The following is a 19,927-nucleotide window of genomic DNA, read 5'->3' on the forward strand; positions in this document are numbered from 1 at the left end:
CAGGCATAAATCCCTTTCATTGGTTCGGACACATTGTCTGCACACTAACTTTCCAAAGCGCGAATTAATTCAGAATTTGTTCCCAGCCTTCTTCAGAATTGTTCATCCGAATGTGGGTTTTTTTTTAAATAAAGCAGTGGGTTTAGCACTTTAAATCCCAGGCTCAGCCAGAAACATTTTTTTTTAAAAAAAGCGTCCTTGGAATTTACTGGAAAGCCGGATCTAGTCCCTGGGTGGCTCGTGCTGGAGACCGTTGGCAAAACGAGGGCGCTTCACCATGGAAACGGTTGAAGATACGGTCGTTGCGGGTCAACCGAATGGGCAGTTCCAAAGGCAGAGGGGCAAGTACAGGGTATTACCGACCAGGTTTATTTTTAATCACACCCACCACCCCCACCCCCATTCCCCTTCAGCGTAGTTATAAACAGTTGACTGAAACAAATTAAAAAAGAATCAAAGTCGGCCTGACATTCGGGCCTACTGACATCCTGAAGGCCCAGTGAACGCCCTTGGGCCACAGCTGCGGGTGGGAAATGGCAGGACAACGATTGATCCTTCCACGGACGGGATTACACTTGGTGAGGAATCCCCTGCTCTTTGTAGCCTGCAAATAAAAAAGGAAAAAAAAAACACTTTTTATTTTCCCCCCTTGAAACAGAAATCAAGCGTAGAAGGAAACCAATTCTCCCCCATGTGCCCAAACCTTCTCCCAGACACTCATTCCCTTGGGTGCCTGCCCAGTGTTTTAACCATCTTGTCCCCCTCAACCTTTGTTTTGCCAAACCCCCCCAAAAAAAAATGTGGGAGAAGGGCTATTCCAAATAAACTATTCTCTTGTCTCCTCCTTCTGGGAGTTCACTAGCTGGAGGCTCTGAGGCTGCAGTGGATTCTGGGATACAAGGTGATCCCGGGAAGAGCTGAGAGCAGACTGGGAAGACACAAGCTTTTACTTCAGAGGAATAAAATGCAGTGAAAGCAATGGAAAATACGATCAGTGAAATTTACTGTTTAAAACTTCCAGAAGAGTTGGACTGGTTCCTCCCAGTTAACACAGTCATCTCAAGACTAACTCCAGGAAATTCTTCTTCACTGGAAATGCACTGCCAGAATTACCGGGAACAAAATTAAAACTCACACAACACCAGGTTAGAGTCCAACAGGTTTAACTGGAAGCACTAGCCTTCGGAGCGACGCTCCTTCATCCACACAACCACCTGATGAAGGAGCGGTGTTCCGAACGCTTCTGATTAAACCTGTTGGACCATAACCTTATGTTGGGTGATTTTTAACTTTGTCCACCATCTCCAAATTAGGAATAAATGACTGAGGAGCAACATATGTACAGTGTTTTTTGGTTGGTGGGTTAAGGTGAACGGAACGACTGATCGCCATCTCGGTGAGAGTTGCCCATGGCCATTGCCACCTTTGACCTGGTGAATGCGCCATTGCACACACTGTGCCAATAGACCAATGTTGGGTAGATCACACCATTCTGCTAATGAGCGCCACACCTTCAAACCCTGCTAAATACAGGACAGTTCAGAGCAACATGGTCAAACAATACCTGAGTTATTAGGGCAGGTACAAAGTGTGGTCAGAGGTAGCTTTCAGGGAGTGTCCTAAAGGGAGATATGTTTTCCAAACTACCAGCTCAAACATGTTATGATGCACCTCTGGGGCAGGTGGGACTCAAACCCTGGGTCTCCTGGCTCAGACATAGGGACACTACCACTGCACCACAAGAGCCCTCAAATCAGGGGGATTCCAGAATTTGAAAACTAGGCATCTGTGAAGGCAGGGACAACGACGGATTAAAATTGGGAATGCCCATGGGGCCAGCGTTGGGAGTACGCAGATATCAGAGAGGGACAGAGCTCAGGAAAGGTAAGTTCACGGGAGATCCGACATTGGGAAAAGCAAAGGAGGGTTTTAGATTGTAGAGATGGAAATGATGTAATTTAAAACACTTCCCGTGCTTTGGATTGAATTGAAAATAAAGGACTGCAACCAAACTCCAACAGAGTTGAGCGAGAGGGAATTATTAACCTGATCTAGATCTCTCTAGGAGTGTAACCGTCCAATAATCTGATATCAGCAACATCCCCCCAACCCAGCTCAACACCATCACTCCAACTCCACCATGAACTCCCCCCTTTTCTCCGGTGACAGGACGCTCAGAGAAGGGAATTTGAGACACACAGCTTCTACTTACTGGCTAGGATGACCATGTCCATTCCCCAGAATATACTCATGATCCAGCCCACCATCACCACCGCCGTGAGGATCTGAATGAGGGCAGCAGCCACGTTAAGAAGAAAGACACAGCACATGTGACGGTTTGGCAGATCGGTCCTCGCTCCACACAGCACCATGAAGGCAGACACAAAGGTTCCTGAGGGACAACAAGGAACAAAAATCAAATCCATGGCCCCACAGCCCCATTTCACCAAAGGGGAAGCGCGGTCCACAGAGGTTCAGATCCAAGTGGACACACCCAGCATTTGGGGCTGCCCTTTCCCTTTAATTATTAAGGGAAAACAGTTTTACAACTGAAGCAGCATTTATGTTTAGCCAAGTGCATCCACTGTTTTGATGGTATAGTGGACAGAAAAACACCATTTCACTCCAGTGGTGGACTGGACTGTGTTCACAACTCTAATTTCTTGCATTCTTGGGCAGAGCATTGCCATACCAAACTGTGATGTCTAGATGGGATGCATTCTATGGTGTATCTGTAAAAGATTACATACAATACTCCAGTTGTGGCCTAACCAGTATTTTAGTTGAAAATGTGTTGCTGGTTAAAGCACAGCAGGTTAGGCAGCATCCAAGGAATAGGAAATTCGACGTTTCGGGCATAAGCCCTTCATCAGGAATGGCCGAAACGTCGAATTTCCTATTCCTTGGATGCTGCCTAACCTGCTGTGCTTTAACCAGCAACACATTTTCAACTGTGATCTCCAGCATCTGCAGACCTCATTTTTTAACCAGTATTTTACACAGGTCCAGTTTAACCTCCCTATTCTTATATTCTATGCCTCAGCTCAAAGGCTAGAATCCCATATACCTTTTCATACCTGGAGATGGTTACCTTCGCCACTTGCATTACTAGCTCCCGGAGCTTGTGAAAATGCACGCTAAGAATTCTCTGCTTTCTGGAACTTCCAATGTCTAGTTAGCCCTCCATGAGTGTGTTATCTCTCACTGTTTTGGGTTGAATTCAACTGACCAGTCCAGGGATATATTTCTGCAGTTAATCCCTGTTTTTAAACACTTTCCCAATTTTCTGTCATCAGCAAAAGCTCCTGATCATACCCTTTAAGTCGAAATCCTTAATGTACACCATAATGATCAGAACCCCAGTGAAAACAGACTTCCAAATCTCAGAAACATACCACTACCATCCCTCTCTGCTTCCCACCTCTAGGCCAATTTTGGATCCAACGTGCCACTGCTTTTGCATCCCATGGACTCGTACTTCGTTGAACAGTCTGTCATGAAGGACCTTACCAAAAGCTTTGCTGAAGTCCAAATAAATCACAAATGCATTATACTCATCAATACTCTGGCTTAGCTCCTCAAAAGATTTGACCAAGTTTGTCAAACGTGACCTTCCCTTAATAAAGTGATGCTGACTATCCCTGATTAAACCAAGTTCTCGATTTTTGAGAATATTTGTGCGCAGTTTGTGGTTCCGATTACAAGTTTGCTCACTGAGATGGAAGGTTTATTCTCAGATGTTTTGTCACCATTCCAGGTAACATCAGTGAGCCCCGCTGAAGCACTGGTGTTCTGTCCCACCTTCTAGTTGTGTGTCTTGGTCTGTTGTGGGCGGTATCATTTCCGGTTCTTTTTCTGGTAAATGGGGTCCAAATCGATGTGTTTATTGATGGAGTTCCAGTTTGAATGCCAGGCTCTCGGTATTTCCGTGGGTGCCTTTGTTTAGCTTGTCCTAGGATGGAGATATTGTCCCAGTCGAACTGGTGTCCCTCTTTGTCTGTGTGTAAGGATGCTAGTGACAGTTGGTCATATCTTTTGGTGGCTAGTTAGTGCTCATGTATCCTGGTGGCTAGTTTCCTGCCCATCTGTCTGATATAATGTTTGCTGCAGTTTTTGCAGGATATTTTATATATGACGCTCGTTCTGCTGGTTGTTGGTACAGGGTCCTTTAGATTCATCAAGAGCTGTTTCAGTGTGTTGACTACCACGATGTGAAGGGACTGGAGTAGTCTGGTTGTCATCTCCGAGATGTCTTTAATGTGGGTGGCACAGTGGTCAGCACTGCTGCCTCACAGCGCCAGAGACCAGGGTTCAATTCCCGCCTCAGGCGACTGACTGTGTGGAGCTTGCACGTTCTCCCCGTGTCTGCGTGGGTTTCCTCCGGGTGCTCCGGTTTCCTCCCACAATCCAAAGATGTGCGGGTCAGGTGAATTGGCCATGCTAAATTGCCCGTAGTGTTAGGTAAGGGGTATATGTAGGGGTATGGGTGGGTTGCGCTTCGACGGGTCGGTGTGGACTTGTTGGGCCGAAAGGCCTGTTTCCACACTGTAAGTTATCTAATGTATGGTCGTGTGGCTAGGGTCTCTGGGCATATTGTGTCTTCTCGTCTATGAGACAACCCAAGGACACAAAGACCAGACAGCACCAACTCCATCAGCAGGGACAGCATCCTCAAGCTAGCAGACCTGTGCCCCACTACCCACTTCACCTTCCAACAACACCACCTACAAACAAATCATGGCACATCCGTGGGATCACCGATATCAGGATTCTCGGCAGAAGCAGTTGTGCAGAGGTTAGTACAAGCAGCCCTCCCCATGATCCAGCCCAAGCTTTGGGCCCACTATGTGGATGAAATGTTAGTCATCATGAAATGCAACAAATCTGAAGAAACCCACAAACAGTATCCTTACTGGTATAAAGTTCACCAAAGAGGAAGAGAACAATAACAGACTCCCCTTCCTAGATGTCACAATAAAATGAACAGACAGTGTACAGGAGCAATCATCCCAATACCCACAAACAGACTGTATCAGGACATTGTTTAAACAAGCCACTACACTGCAGCACCCACAGACTTTCAGAAACTGAAAAAAAAACACCTAGACAACATATTTAAGAACAGGTAACTGATGATCACAGTCCGCTGATTCTTAAACAACATGCCTAGAGACCCTAGCCACATGACCATACACTAAGGTCCTGGATAAATTCCTGGATATCCTAGATAAATCAGATTACATCAAAAAAGCACAACACCTACTCGCAGACACCAACACCTACCAAATGAAGGATTCGGACCCCACACCACAACTCACCAATAGAATAAATAACACACTAAGGAATCTACAAAAAAACGGACAGATAACCAAAGCGGACCTACGAAGAATGAAACCGGAAAGCAACAACACCCCCAGATTCTATGGACTACCCAAAGTACACAAACCAGACATCCCACTGAGACCCATAGTATCACTACCAGGGACACCAGCACATAAACTGGCCAAAGAACTACAACAGAAACTGAAACACCTGGTCAGCTGATCCAAACACTCCATACAATCAACACAGGAATTCTTGGACGCCATCAGGAATACACACATAGACAAAGAAGAAACCATGATCTCATTCGACGTGATGGCACTGTTCACTTCGATTGACAAAACCCTAGCCAGAGAAACAATAGCCAACCTACTGGACATACAGAACAGAAAACAGGAGGCGGAACCTATCAACAAAGATGGCATACTTAAACTACTGGACTTGTGCCTCACTACACACTTTACATTCAACAATCAGATATATGAACAAATCAATGGAACACCCATGGGATCACCAATCTCGGGACTCATAGCAGAGGCAGTTATGCAAAGGTTAGAACAAACAGCCCTACCACAAATTCAACCCAAACTCTGGGTCAGATATGTCGATGACACGTTTGTAATCATCAAAAACACGGAAATAGAAAAAACACACCAAATCATCAACGCCACACTCACAGGAATCCGATTCACACGAGAAGAGGAAAAGGATAGCCAACTCCCATTCCTAGACGTGATAGTACAGAGAACACCGAACGGAGAATTCACCACAAGGGTACACAGGAAAACAACACACACAGACCAAGTCCTAAACTATGAAAGTAACCACCCCAACACATACAAACGAAGCTGCATCAGGACACTATTCAAAACAGCCACAACACACTGCAGTACACCAGAACTGCGAAAAGAGGAAGAGGAACACCTATACAAGGTATTCGCCAAAAACGGATACCCGCGCAACTTTATCAACAGATGCCTAAGAGATAGACCACGGAACGAGGACATGCCACAACCAAAAGGACTAGCCACACTACCATACATCAGGAGCGTTTCAGAACTGACAGCCAGACTACTGCGACCCTTAGGACTCATAACGGCACACAAACCAACAGCCATGCTCAGACAACAACTTACTAGAACAAAGGACCTGATACCCAACATGAGCAAAACTAATGTAGTTTACAAAATACCATGCAAGGACTGCACAAAACACTATATAGGACAAACAGGAAGACAGCTAACAATCCGCATACATGAACATCAACTAGCCACGAAACGACACGACCAGCTATCCCTAGTAGCCACACACGCAGACAACAAGCAACATGAATTCGACTGGGAAAACACTACTATCATAGAGCAAGCCAGACAGAGAACAGCCAGGGAATTTCTAGAGGCATGGCATTCATCCACAAACTCCATCAACAAACACATCGACCTGGACCCAATATACCAACCACTACAGCGGACAGCTGAAACTGACACCCGGAAGCGGCAAGGACAGACCACTATAAATACCGGAAGAAACATCAAAGAAGCGCTTCGCAAGAGGCTCCAGAGCACTGATGATGTCTCAGAGCCAGGGGACGAAACGTTTGCAACAAAAACTTTATGTGAGCATATTTGCTCTGAACTCTCATTATTTCCACCTTTAAAGTCTCCTATTACTCTAACCATTTTATCTACAAGGAGTTGCTCCACTCCACTTGGGCCAAATTGTATTTTGTTTTCGATAAATTAGCCTTCCCCTGTTTATCCCTGGCGCATCCTTGTCCATTACTGTCCTAAATCTAACTTGAGCGGTGGTCATTATTTCCAAAATGCTTCTCCTGAACTCCTTGAAATTCCTTCCACCTTCCCAGGCTCATTTCTAAACGTTCGGTCCAGTACCCTCCCCACAATGTGTTGGGCTATGTACAGGGTAACAAAGTTTTCCTGGATGCAATATAAGACTTTGCTCTCTCCCTATCTTGCGCACTAAAAGGATCCCACATGAGTCATTAAAATCCCCAAAATGTTACTGCCTTATTATTCTGACACTTGGCTGAAATATGGTTACATATTCTTCCCATAGCATACAGACTGCAGCGGTTCAACAAGGCAGCGCACCACCTACTTCTCAAGGACAATTAAGGTCAGGTCATAAATGCTGGACCAAATAGCACTGTCCACATCTAGGAGTAATTTAAAAAAAAACATATTTGATCTTTCTCCCTGACTGTGTGGGGTTATAGTTTATACCTGCTTGATCCCATTTGATGATCCTTCCAAAATATCATCTCTCCTCACAACTTTAACGGATTCCTTTATCACCATAGGAAGTGACATCACCACAGGAAATGACATCACCAACCCAAAGAAACTCCAACATGTAAACAAAAAGCAGGAATTTTCAGCTCACTGAAGATGTTACCTAGTAGGGTGACGACACGTCTGAAAAATGAACCTTCCAGCTCAGCGAACAAACCTACATCCAGAACCTCAACTTGAGCTGCAAATCTTCTCAAACCTCACTAAGCCTATATTGCCTTCACCTTCTGACTCACTGAATAGCACTTTAACTTCTAATCTCATCTCAGTTTCGTTCCCATTTGAACTCTGTTCCTGTCCAGATGTAGCACATCCAACTCATAGGGGTCCAACCTCCCACAGAAATGGTCCCAAAGCCTCAGGAATCTAAAGCCTTCCCTCCAGCACCAAACCCTTCTGCCACAAATTCATCTGCTCTATCGGTGTATTGCCTGACCCACTACTGCATGGCTAGGAGAAAGTGAGGACTGCAGACCCCCCCAGCTCCAGCCCTCTTCCATTTATCTCTTGGCCTCCCCCCCTCCCCCCCACCCCCCACCACACACACATCCATGAAGAGCATATGCTCAAAACATTGACTCTCCCGCTCCTTGGAAGCTGTCTGATTGCTTATGCTTTTCCACCTAATGCCTCACCACTGCATGGCACCTAGAAAACATCATCTTTGACAGTACGAAGTTGTTGTGAAGTATTTGGTATCTGACTATAAATACAAATACTTTCTTTTATAAGGGATTAGGTACTTGAGCTCTTCCTCCCCTCTCCCACTCTCATCAGCTACAACACTTCTTCCCAAAACAGGGTTGGAAGAGTCAGGACTTTTCCCAATGATGCACTCCTAGCCTAGGAGCAGAAATCTAGAACCCAGTAACCATTTTCTACCTTCGCTGAGCCCCTAACCCCAGCTAGAGATCCCCTAGTTGACCCTATTTCCCCATCCCCGTTAATCTTTATACACATATAGAATAGTAAACTTCAAAAGGCAATCAGATAAATACTTGCAAATGAAAAATGTGCAATGCCATAAGAAAACAGAATGGGGGGGGGGGTCAGATTAATTGGATCATCCTATCAGAGCTGGTACACAATCATGGCCTCATTCAGTGACCCCCACTACATACAATTTCCCAAACTCCACAATACAGCACAGGACACTTTGGGTAAATTGGGGAGAGATCATGAGAAAGGCAGCCAATCATCTTCACCCATAAAAGGACACCACTATGAACAAAAATACGAGGTGCTGAAAAAAAAAAGAAAAAACACCAGGGAATTTGAGTTGAAGATTTAAACAATAAACTTTGCCCAGGGACTGCAGGTGTCAGGGAAAGATATCATAGCCTGGAATACTCGGTCACTCAAAACATTACAATAAAACGATATAAGCCTAACCCAACAACTGCAGGACAGTACTGTCTCCAAACACCATTCCATTGTTGTTTTTCCAATCCGATATCACTCAGTAAGTTCTCTCCTGCCTGGTGGCTCCAATCTCTTGCACTGAAGCTACATGGCATGGATTCAATTTTGAAACCCTATCTAAATCAGCCTTGTTGTACAATAGTGGGACTATACTCGCTGCTCTCTGCTTTATTCTGTCTTCCCCACCTCCTCCTGGACTCACCTGAGAACTGCAACATTCAGCTCCTATTTCTAATGATGGTTCATTTCAGCTCAGCCAACACGGGATCCTCCATCCTTGGAAACTTGGTTCCCCAGTCTCTGATAGGGAAAAGTGAGGACTGCAGAGTCTCGATCAGAGTGGTGCTGGAAAAGCACAGCAGGTCAGGCAGCATCCGAGGAGCAGGAAAATCGACATTTCGGGCAAAAGCCCTTCATCGTTCCTGATTGCTGGGATGGCAGGACTGATGTATTAGGAGAGACCGGATCGGTTCAGACTGTATTCACTGGCATTTAGAGAAAGGAGGGAGGATCTCATAAAAACTGACAAAATTCTAACAGGACAAATATAGGAAGGCTGTTACCGATGACCAGCGCGTCCAAAACTAGGAGTCAGAGTTTAAGGGTACAGGATAAACCTTTTAGGAGCACATTGTAAAACGTTTTCACCCAGAGAATGCTGAGCCTGTGGAATTCACTACCACCAGGAGCAGTTAGGGCCAAAACATTAAATGTTTTCAAGAAAAAGTCAGATCTAGTTCTTAAATCTAAAGAGATCAAAGAGCACAGGGAGAAAATGGAAACAGGCTACAGAGGAACCTCGATTATCCAAACGAGATGGACGGGCACTATTTTGTTCGGATAATTTAATTATTCGGTTAATTGATTCAATGCCTTTCCTCTGGGACTTGAGTTTTCTGAAGTTTCCTTTTTCCTTGTTCTGCCTGCCGTGCTCCCTCGGTCTGTCTCAGAGTTTGTTTCTGAGCAGAGACACACACACACTTGTGTGTGAGGGACCTGCAGCATTACTGAAACCCCCCCCAAATCACCGCCACCACCACCATCAGTTCAATGGGATTGACACAGCGAGCACTTGCTAACTCCGCGTCCCGTTCAGGCAGCAGCACACTGCGCACGAGCCCCCCGCTCCCTCATCCCTCCCCCAACCCCACCCCCATCCGACACAGCAACTCCATTCCCACCAACCCTGTCCCCATCTGCCTCCCCAATCTCACTTCCCGCTCCCTCCCTGGGCAGCTGGACTGGACACCAAAAGTAAGATTGCTTCTGCCTTTGGGGGGAGAGCGCATGTACACACACACGCGTGCGCACATACACAGACACACGCGCGCACACACAGACACACACACACAGACACACAGACACGCGCGCGCACACACAGACACACGCGCGCACACACAGACACACAGACAGACGCACACACACAGACACGCACGCACACACACAGACACACACACACAGACACGCACGCACACACAGACAGACGCGCACACACAGACACGCACGCACACACAGACAGACACGTGCGCACACAGAACACACACACACACACCTTTTTACTGAAACATTTTGACAGGTTCCACCTCTGCCCTGTCCAGGACAACGTTGGAGAGATTACCTGGGGAAGAGGGGGGTTTAGAGTACACCCCTGTGTAGAACTCCAGGGAAAGCGTGGGGAGAGAGGGAGAGGCGAACAATCAGTCATTGGCTGACGGTGCCTGGGCTCCTATTGGTGTCTAGGACTGTACTCGGCAGCATTCTAGTAAGTGGAGTTCATTTTTAATCATTGTAAACAAAAGACACGATCAGTGTTCCAACACCTCTTTGATGTAATGTTTCTATCTGAACCTTGAGATCTTCTTCAGATAATCCGATATTCGGATAATCGAGGTTCCTCTGTACTGAGTTAGATAATTAGCCACAATCACATTGAACGGTGCAGCAGGGCTCAATGGCTTACTCACACTCCTACGGTCTCCATTTCTATGGATTACAGTGTAAAACGACATGATTTTTATTTGAAGAGGTGGTTACTGCAAAAAACACACACACACACACACACACACACACTCTCTCTCTCTCTCTCTCTCTCTCTCTCTCGCTCACTAGGTCATCAGCCTAATGATTGGTTTGGGAAAAGAAAGGAATGCTGTCTATTATTTAGGAAAGAACAAAAAAATGATAAAAATAAATACAAAGGGCAGCTCCTAAACCAAAACAGTTCTGGCATTTGGGAGCAGAGGCCTCTGAAGGAAACAGTTTCCCATGGGAATGTCCTGTTCTGGGTCACCACCAAGCCCCAGAAAGTATTCTCCCCAGAGATTCTCAGGGAGGAGGATGAAGCAAATGTGAGTAACCTGCCAAAAACAAAAACGCAGCAGCAGCAGCAGCAGCACATAGATAATTCCATTTTAGGTCAATGTATTTAATGGCTGGGACTTACCCGATAACTCCCTTGCCAACATTTGTGGACCAGAACCAATTAAATAATGCTTCCCTTACTTAGCTATTTTTCCACTCCTTCCCACCCCCTCCCCATCCCACAGATTCTATCGTCCATTTCCTTTGGTGAAATCAGAGCGGTGTACAGGTTTTGGTGGGTTTTTCAGTGTAAGGCCCGGTCAATTTTTTTGCCAGATCTTACCAAACATGCCTCAGCCGTTACCCACCTCTGCGCACCCTTCAATGGCATACCCTCCCATCGGATTCCCATCCCAACTCACCACACGCCATTCGCAGAATGATTTAGCGGATACGCCAGAATTGACCAATTTCTCCTTGAGCCCACACGATCTTAAGGAGGCCGCTGTGCGCCCAGACAAGTACTGCCAGCCCGGAGCATCCCTGAACTCTTCCTGACATTTGCCTTGGACACGGCAGAGAGGGGGAAATTGGTGCCTGTTATGTGGGCAGGAATGTGGAGGTGCAGGTGGATAGGGGAATGCAAAGGTGGGATTTCCTTTGCCCCCAGGACAGAACCAAACCAGACCATGCTACCATGTGTGAAGCTGCCTACCTGGGCCAGTGTTGTCTCAGCTTCCTGGTGGAATGTAGGAAGAAGGTCAATGAACCTCCCGCTCCACGGTGTAAATGCCACACTCTTCCCTCGAACATTCACACTCACTCAAACTCGGACTGTGCCCACCTCCCACCATGGCTCACGACCTACCACTCCCACTATAGCCAGCAGCACCTTCCCTCACTCACGCTAACCCACCCAATACCCCTGACATCACGGAGCCTGCACGGCCTTTTGTGCTGCTCGCTCCCTCGTGTGGGACGCCTCCCCATGGCTGTGCCACCCACCTTTCATCTCCCTTCAAACCTGCCTCTCTCTCATTCCAGGAGGAAAGCAGTCCACAATAGGATATATATATATATATAAAAAATTAAGGTTAATGGCCTGCTGCCTAATATTCAGCTCCTCATTTTGACCAACAGGCCCGAGGGCTGATTGACCGTGCCCAAGTCCCTGGATGGAGGTTGCCATGGAGTCACTGCGCCTGAGGGCGGTCTCTCTGCAACGGCCTGGGGCCTGCTGACAATCCGAACAAGAGGCCTGGCTTTGTTTCAGTACTAGACAGCACGGCCATTCGGTGAGCTTTGTATCTCCAGACGAGGAGGCAAATTACACTAAAGCAAAGGCAAAACAGAAGTACGTGAGCTTCGAAAGAGTGAATGCTCGGAGACCAAGCAACCAAACTGGAGAGACAGCCTGGTCCAGTCCATTACCTGGGCAGTGAGAGCTGCTGATAGCCCTTGCTGCAGCTTTGAAATGCAGAAGCATCCTGTAAGTGAATCAGAGATACGTCATGAGACCTCTCAGAGACTGGTGCCCACAAGATATTATTGACTGTGACAAGAACATACTGGTGGTCGGTGTCTAACATGGCGATCCATACAAACACAGGAGCAGAAGGAGGCCATCCGGCCCATCGAGCCTGCATACTGTTCAATGAGATTGCGGCCGATCTGATAATCCTCAATTCCACTTTTCTGCCTACTTCCTACAACCTTCAATTCTCTCATGGACTATTTCAGGCCGGAGCCCTTCATCAGGAATGCTGAAGTTTCCTGATGAGGGGCTTAAGCCCGAAACGTTGATTCTCCTGCGCCTCGGATGCTGCCTGACCTGCTGTGCTTTTCCAGCACCACACTCTCGACTCTGATCTCCAGCATCTGCAGCCCGCATCGTCTCCGTTCTGTTCTACTACCCTGATGTACTTATATAAAAGGTATGATTTGTCTGGTTAGCACGCAAAACAATACTCCTCACTGTATCTCGGTGAATGTGATAATAATAAATCAAATCAAATCAAAAAAGAAAGTTACTGTCCATTGTAGCAACCCTGGTCTCTCCCTCAGAGGCTGAATCTTCTAATTCGATACTATCTCCCAATGATACAGGACACCCAAATTGCTTAATAGCCAACAGTGAGCCACAGGTGCTGGTCACCATTGTACCAATACTCCTTTAATATCCTTAGGATATGGAATCCTGTCCAGGCTTGGCTTCAGTAGAACACTAAACCAACAAGGCCAATTCTTAACTGCCCTTTGAAATAGCCCACAGTCCAAACCCGGGCCATGGGGAGGGGATATATGCCAAACCAGGCTTACATTCCAATTTAAAAAGATCAGCTCCACTTCAACTCAAACTAGCTCATCCTGGGCTCCAAGCAGCTCCTCCCGCTGACTCGGCGCTGACTCATCACCATGTTGTAAACCTGCAGCATGCATAACACAAAGTATCTCTGGATCGTCATAGTCACAGCTTTCTCTCGAGCGAGCAGGCTTCTTTTTTGGCAGTGGGGATGGTGAAGTCACCAGAATGCTGCTTGACGTATCCCCCACCCCTAAACCTTACTGGCTGGATGGATCCCACACTGTGGCTGGGGCTTCATTTCATTGGCCATTCTGCAGAAACATCATTGGCTTTTCAGCCCCTTGGATTGGTCATCTGGCTCGATTGTGACTAATCTCTACCTGGGAACCTCATCACCCTCTGCTCTAATAAATTTTGAAAATCATTTGCAAATTCTGAAAGCTGTCCCGGAGTATTTTGGAGGAGGAGTACTCCTGATTCCTAACAGCGCACGTGTGTGTGTGTGTGAAGCATTTCCATTTTCCTCTGAAGCCTCGGCCCTCATTTTAAGATGACATTGGGCTGGCTCCTGTTTCCCAATCCATAATAATCATCCGTTCATTTGCAATATCTTGATTGGATTTCCACCACCACCCCTTTCCCTCATTCCAAACTTGGAAATACAAACTAGGTTCATGCAATCCGCGTTTGTAAACTACACTGGAATCTTATTCAAGGCCAATGTCTCTTCCCTGTAAGCCAAACATTTAGTCCTGGTTTAAATTTTAAACATCACCTTTTTGATGGACATATCTTCAGTTGCTGAGGGCCCAACCCATTTCCCGCGTGTATCTAACCACCTCTTTCCCCCTTTAAAACCCAATTCTTCTGGTGAAGCTTGTGGTCACCTGCGCCCTGATGTCTCCTAGGTGTTAAATTTGGTTTAGAAACATTCCTGAAGTGCATTGGGGTGTGAAAGGCACTGTTGTAAATGCAAATCATTTTGGATTCGCCTCCTCCATTTTGGGAATCACTCTATGGCATTGGAAGTCCAGAAGGTACTTGTACCCACAGTCTCATCCAGAGATTCACTGAACACCAAAAACAAAACCAGGGCTGGCCTTCCCTAGCTGAGGAACTGTCCTTCTGATGAGAGACAATAAACTGAGCCCTCTCTCTGGTGGGTAGAGCATGGAGTTGGGCTGGGGGTGGGTGGGGAAGGCATGGGAGGTGTGGGAGTGAGCATTGGTGCCCTGGCTGACAATCAACCCTCAACTGAGAAACATAAAAGGACAGATTATATCTCGTAGTTACCATATTACTGCTTGTGGGAGCTTGCTGTGCACAAATTGGTTCCCTGTAAAGCACTGTGGGACATTCCGAGGTCATGAAGGCATCAGACAATAGAATTCAGAACTTTTCCTGAAATCTGGATCATTTCTTCATGCCCAGTATCCTGCTAGAGACCCCCAGACTGGAGCCACACCACATTTATCACTGACTTGGTCAAGGATTGAGGCTTTTACAAATCAGATGGAGAGGTGTTGGCATAATGGACATATTACTGGACTCTAATCTAGTTTTCTAGGCCAATGTTCTGGGTTCAAATCCCACCGCAGATGGTGAAATTTGCATACAATAAAATCTGGAATAAAAGAACTGACCTAATGATGTTAAAAATCAGACAACTCCAAATTATTGATAAATTCTCGATGTCACAAGGAATTAAGGGCTACGGGGAGAATGCGGGTAAGTGGAGTTGAAATGCCCATCAGCCATGATTGAATGGCGGAGTGAACTCGATGGGCCGAATGGCCTTACTTCCACTCCTATGTCTTATGGTCTTATAGCCCAACAGGTTGTAGACCACAACCACCTGATGAAGGAGCAGCGCTCCGAAAGCTAGTGCTTCCAATTAAACCTGTTGGACTATGACCTGGTGTTGTGCGATTTTTAACCCTGTACACCCCAGTCCAACACTGACAGCTCCAAATCATGACCTAATGATGACCATGTGACCACTTCAATTGATATGAAAACCCATCAGGGTCACTCATCTTTCAGGGAATGAAATCCCTCATCACCTTTACCCAATCTGACCCACATGTGACTCCAGATCCACAACAATGTGCTGACTGTTAACTTTGGGCTATTAGGGACGGAGAGTAAATGCTTGTGATACATGTATCCCATGAATGAATTTGGGGAAAAGTGGGTTACATGGAGGTGACAGAAGACTGGAGAGGGTCCAGCTGGAGTGTTGTGTACTGTTCAGGGCAGCACTTATTGGGGAAAAAAAAACTGGACACATTGGAGAGAGAGTATAGACGTGGTTCACAAGAATGGTCTCAGGGTTGAGGAACTTCAGTTATGAGGGCAGGTGGGGAAGTTGGGATTGTTCTCAGAGTAATAAAGATGTACAGCACGGAAACAGACCCTTCGGTCTAACTTGTCCATGCCGACCAGATATCCCAAACCATCTCCTTGGAAAGAAGAGGAGATTCTACAAGCTCACGAACAGTTTGGATAGAGTAGGTAGGGTGAAGCTGCTCCCTCTCATAAAAGAGGGCATGGATTTAAAGTTTTGTCCAAAACGAATCAGAAAATGTAACAAGGGAGGAAAAACTACTTTCCACACAGTGTGTAGTTAGGGAACATGGTAAAGGCAGATTCAATGGAGGCATTCAAAAGGGCTCAAGATTGTTTCTGTTTGAGGAACTATGAGTGAGGGTATGGGGGGGGATAAAAACCATAGGAGATTGGCACTAGCAATGCTCATTTGAAGAGCCAGTGCAGAGCAGACAGGCTGAATGGCCGCCTGTTGCAACATTGTGATTCTGTAATGATTAGGACAAAAGCTGGGGACAGGTTTGAACACAAGGATGGGAACTTTACACTTAGGGAGCTGAAAGCTCAAGAAATGGCAGAGTCTGAAAGAGACAACACCGACTGTCCAGTAAGACTTGATACGAATTGGGATTTTGGCCACAGATCAGTTCTATTTAAGGTGAGCAGAGATTGGGAAGTGGCTAAGACCCCAGACCAAATGATAGGCCTGATCTTAACCTGCAGACCTGAACTGGGAAATGACTGGGGGCTTGAAAGCTGGGGTCTTCCTGATCTGGAGGAGAAAGTGAGGACTGCAGATGCTGGAGATCAGAGCAGAAAATGTGTTGCTGGAAAAGCGCAGCAGGTCAGGCAGCATCCAAGGAACAGGAAATTCGACGTTTCAGGCATAAGGCCTTCTTCAGGAATCCTGAAGAAGGGCTTATGCCCGAAACGTCGAATTTCCTGTTCCTTGGATGCTGCCTGACCTGCTGCGCTTTTCCAGCAACACATTTTCAGGTCTTCCTGATCTGTCAATGTAACACAAGGGGGTGCATAGACCACTGAATCATTGTGTGGGGGGGTTTTACAGTAAAACAGGGGTTTCCATGTTGCTCATGAGTAACTAGAGGTCTGGAATAGAACTGGGATATTTTGCTATTGGCCCCAGGATCATCCCTTTGGAACAGTACTGTTTGAATTTGGAAAATAGCCATGGATCTCGACAAACTGCTGATTAAGCTACCTGTAGATTTTACTGCTATGCTAAAACTTGGTTTCTGTTTAGATTTTTTAAAATTTAAAATGTGTGTTTTTTTTTACAAAATCAATGCAGGAAGTGTGACAGGTGGACGGTGCCAGATGACGTTTAACAGATGGGAGAGTGACAGATGCACTGGGACAGGCTGGGCTGAGGACAGATGGAACAACAGATTGAGTTTTATTTCAGCTATCCCCAAGCTTTCCTGTGAAAAATGCTATTAGTTTTTTTTTCCCTGGAAGCCTCCAGGAAGGATGGTTGAGGGAGAATTACAAATCCCCACACTATGGCTGGTCCCACAGACTTTTTAAATGACTGGTCATTTGGACAGCTTGGCCAGAATGACATACTTGCAGATCGACCGGGAACAGGTCTGGAATGGAGAAAGGCCGGAAAATTTGATTCAGGGGGACAGCTTTGAAACTCGCTCGGGCAGGGGTGGGAATTCAATAGGACAACGGCATCTTCCTGGGAACGGGCAGGAGTTACGTAGAATGTACTACTCAGAAACAGACCATTCGGTCCATCTGCAAGTCCTTCTTGAAATAATTCCACAGTACCCCAACAACAAGTTATTCACACAAGAACAGCCCTTAACTATACTGCTCCCTGATGAAGGGCTTTTGCCCGAAACGTTGATATTCCTGCTCCTCAGATCGTCCTGAACCTGCTGTGCTTTTCCAGCACCACTCTAATCTAGACTGCTTCATACAGAGTCAGCCATTAGAGCATCACTAGCTCAGACACTCACCCTCTTTATAAATTAGCTAGGGATCTCTGGTTGGGGCTGTTAATCTGGTCCAGTCAGGGAACTCCTATTCTGAGGTTTAGCTGACTGACCTCGTTACAATCTACCTCGACACTACAGGCTTCAATCCAGCCCCTTCTTAGCACACATCCATGAACGGTCTCTGCAAATGTCTTCCTCACATCCTTATCCTACCTCCACTTCAACGACTCTATACAATTCAGCATCATCTACTGCTTATGATATCGGTTCCACATTCTCAACACCCAGGGAAAGAGACATCGCCTGAAGTCCTATCAAATTTTGACAAACATACAAATTAGGACCTAGGGCAGGTCATTCAATCCTACCGGGTTTTCATAACATCATGGTTTAGCTAATTACTTCACCAGTCTGCCTTTCCCCAATAACCTTTCACCTCTTTACCTCAAGAATATTCAAAGACACTGAGGAAGCGATTCCCGAAGATTTCTCCATGTCCATATCTTAAATGGGCAATCCCTTATTTTTATTGAGTGATTGCTGCTTCTAGAATCACTCAAGGGGAAACATCCTCTCCACCTCTACTCTGTCGAGTTCCAGCAGGATCCTTTGTTTTAATCAAGTCATCTCTAACTCTGCTAAACTCTAGAAGATACAAACCCAGCTCATCCAACCTTCCCTCATGGTAACCTGCTCATTCCAGGTTCGGGTCCAGTAGACCTTCTCAGAACTGTTTCCAATGCCTTAGCATCCTTCCAAGTGCAGTGTCGAGTACTGTCCGCAGTACCCCTGGGCAGGATGGGATTCATCCTAGGATCCTCTGGGAAGCCAGGGAGGAGATTGCCTTTGGCATTGATCTTTAAATCGTCATTGTCTACAGGAATAGTGCCAGAAGACTGGAGGATAGCAAATGTGGTTTCCCTGTTCAAGACGGGGAGTAGAGACAATCCTGGTAATTATAGACCAGCGAGCCTTACTTCAGTTGTTGGTAAAGTGTTGGAAAAGGTTATAAGAGATAGGATTTATAATCATCGAGAAAAGAATAATTTGATTGGGAATAGTCAGCACGGTTTTGAGAAGGGTAGGTCGTGCCTCACAAAAACCTTATCGAGTTCTTTGAGAAGGTGACCAAACAGGTGGATCAGAGTAATCTGGTTGATGTGGTGTATATGGATTTCAGCAAGGCATTCGATAAGGTTCCCCACGTAGGCTATTGTACAAAATGCGGAGGAATGGGATTGTGGGAGATATAGCAGTTTGGATCAGTAATTGGCTTGCTGAAAGAAGACAGAGAGTGGTGGTTGATGGGAAATGTTCATCCTGGAGTCCAGTTACTAGTGGTGTACCGCAAGGGTCGGTGTTGGGTCTACTGCTGTTCATCATTTTTATAAACGCCCTGGATAAGGGCGTAGAAGGGTGGGTTAGTAAATTTGCAGACAACACTAAGGTCGGTGGAGTTGTGGATAGTGACGAAGGATGTTGTAGGTTACAGAGAGACATAGATAAGCTGCAGAGCTGGGCTGAGAGGTGGCAAATGGAGTTTAATGCGGACAAGTGTGAGGTGATTCACTTCGATTGGAGTAACCGGAATGCAAAGTGCTGGGATAATGGTAAGGTTCTTGGTAGTGTAGATGAGCAGAGAGATCTCGGTGTCCAGGTACACAGATCCTTGAAAGTTGCCACCCAGGTTGATGGGGTTGTTAAGAAGGCATACAGTGTTTTAGCTTTTATTAATAGAGGGATCGAGTTCCAGAACCATGGGGTCATGCTACAGCTGTACGAAGCTCTGGTGCAGCCACACTTGGCCTATTGTGTACAGTTCTGGTCACCGCATTATATGAAGGATGTGGAAGCTTTGGAAAGGGTGCAGAGGAGATTTACTAGGATGTTGCCTGGTACGGAGGGAAGGTCTTACGAGGAAAGGCTGAGGGACTTGAGGCTGCTTTTGTTAGAGAGAAGAAGGTTGAGAG

At 46.2% G+C, this 19,927-nt stretch overlaps 1 protein-coding gene across 1 annotated transcript in view; it reads right to left on the bottom strand.

Annotated features, from left to right (window-relative positions):
- Positions 1-411: 411 nt before the first annotated feature.
- Positions 412-19,927, bottom strand: part of stum (stum, mechanosensory transduction mediator homolog) — a 45,174-nt gene continuing 25,658 nt past the window's right edge. The window contains exons 2-3 of the mRNA XM_060855729.1: positions 2,213-2,392; positions 412-604 (exon numbers count right to left, since the gene is read on the bottom strand). Of these exons, the coding sequence (XP_060711712.1) occupies positions 570-604; positions 2,213-2,392 (215 nt within the window). The 3' untranslated portion in view covers positions 412-569. The remainder of the gene's footprint in view (positions 605-2,212; positions 2,393-19,927) is intronic.

Source organism: Hemiscyllium ocellatum, chromosome 3 (assembly GCF_020745735.1).
Source record: "Hemiscyllium ocellatum isolate sHemOce1 chromosome 3, sHemOce1.pat.X.cur, whole genome shotgun sequence".
Classification (NCBI taxonomy): Eukaryota; Metazoa; Chordata; class Chondrichthyes; order Orectolobiformes; family Hemiscylliidae; genus Hemiscyllium; species Hemiscyllium ocellatum.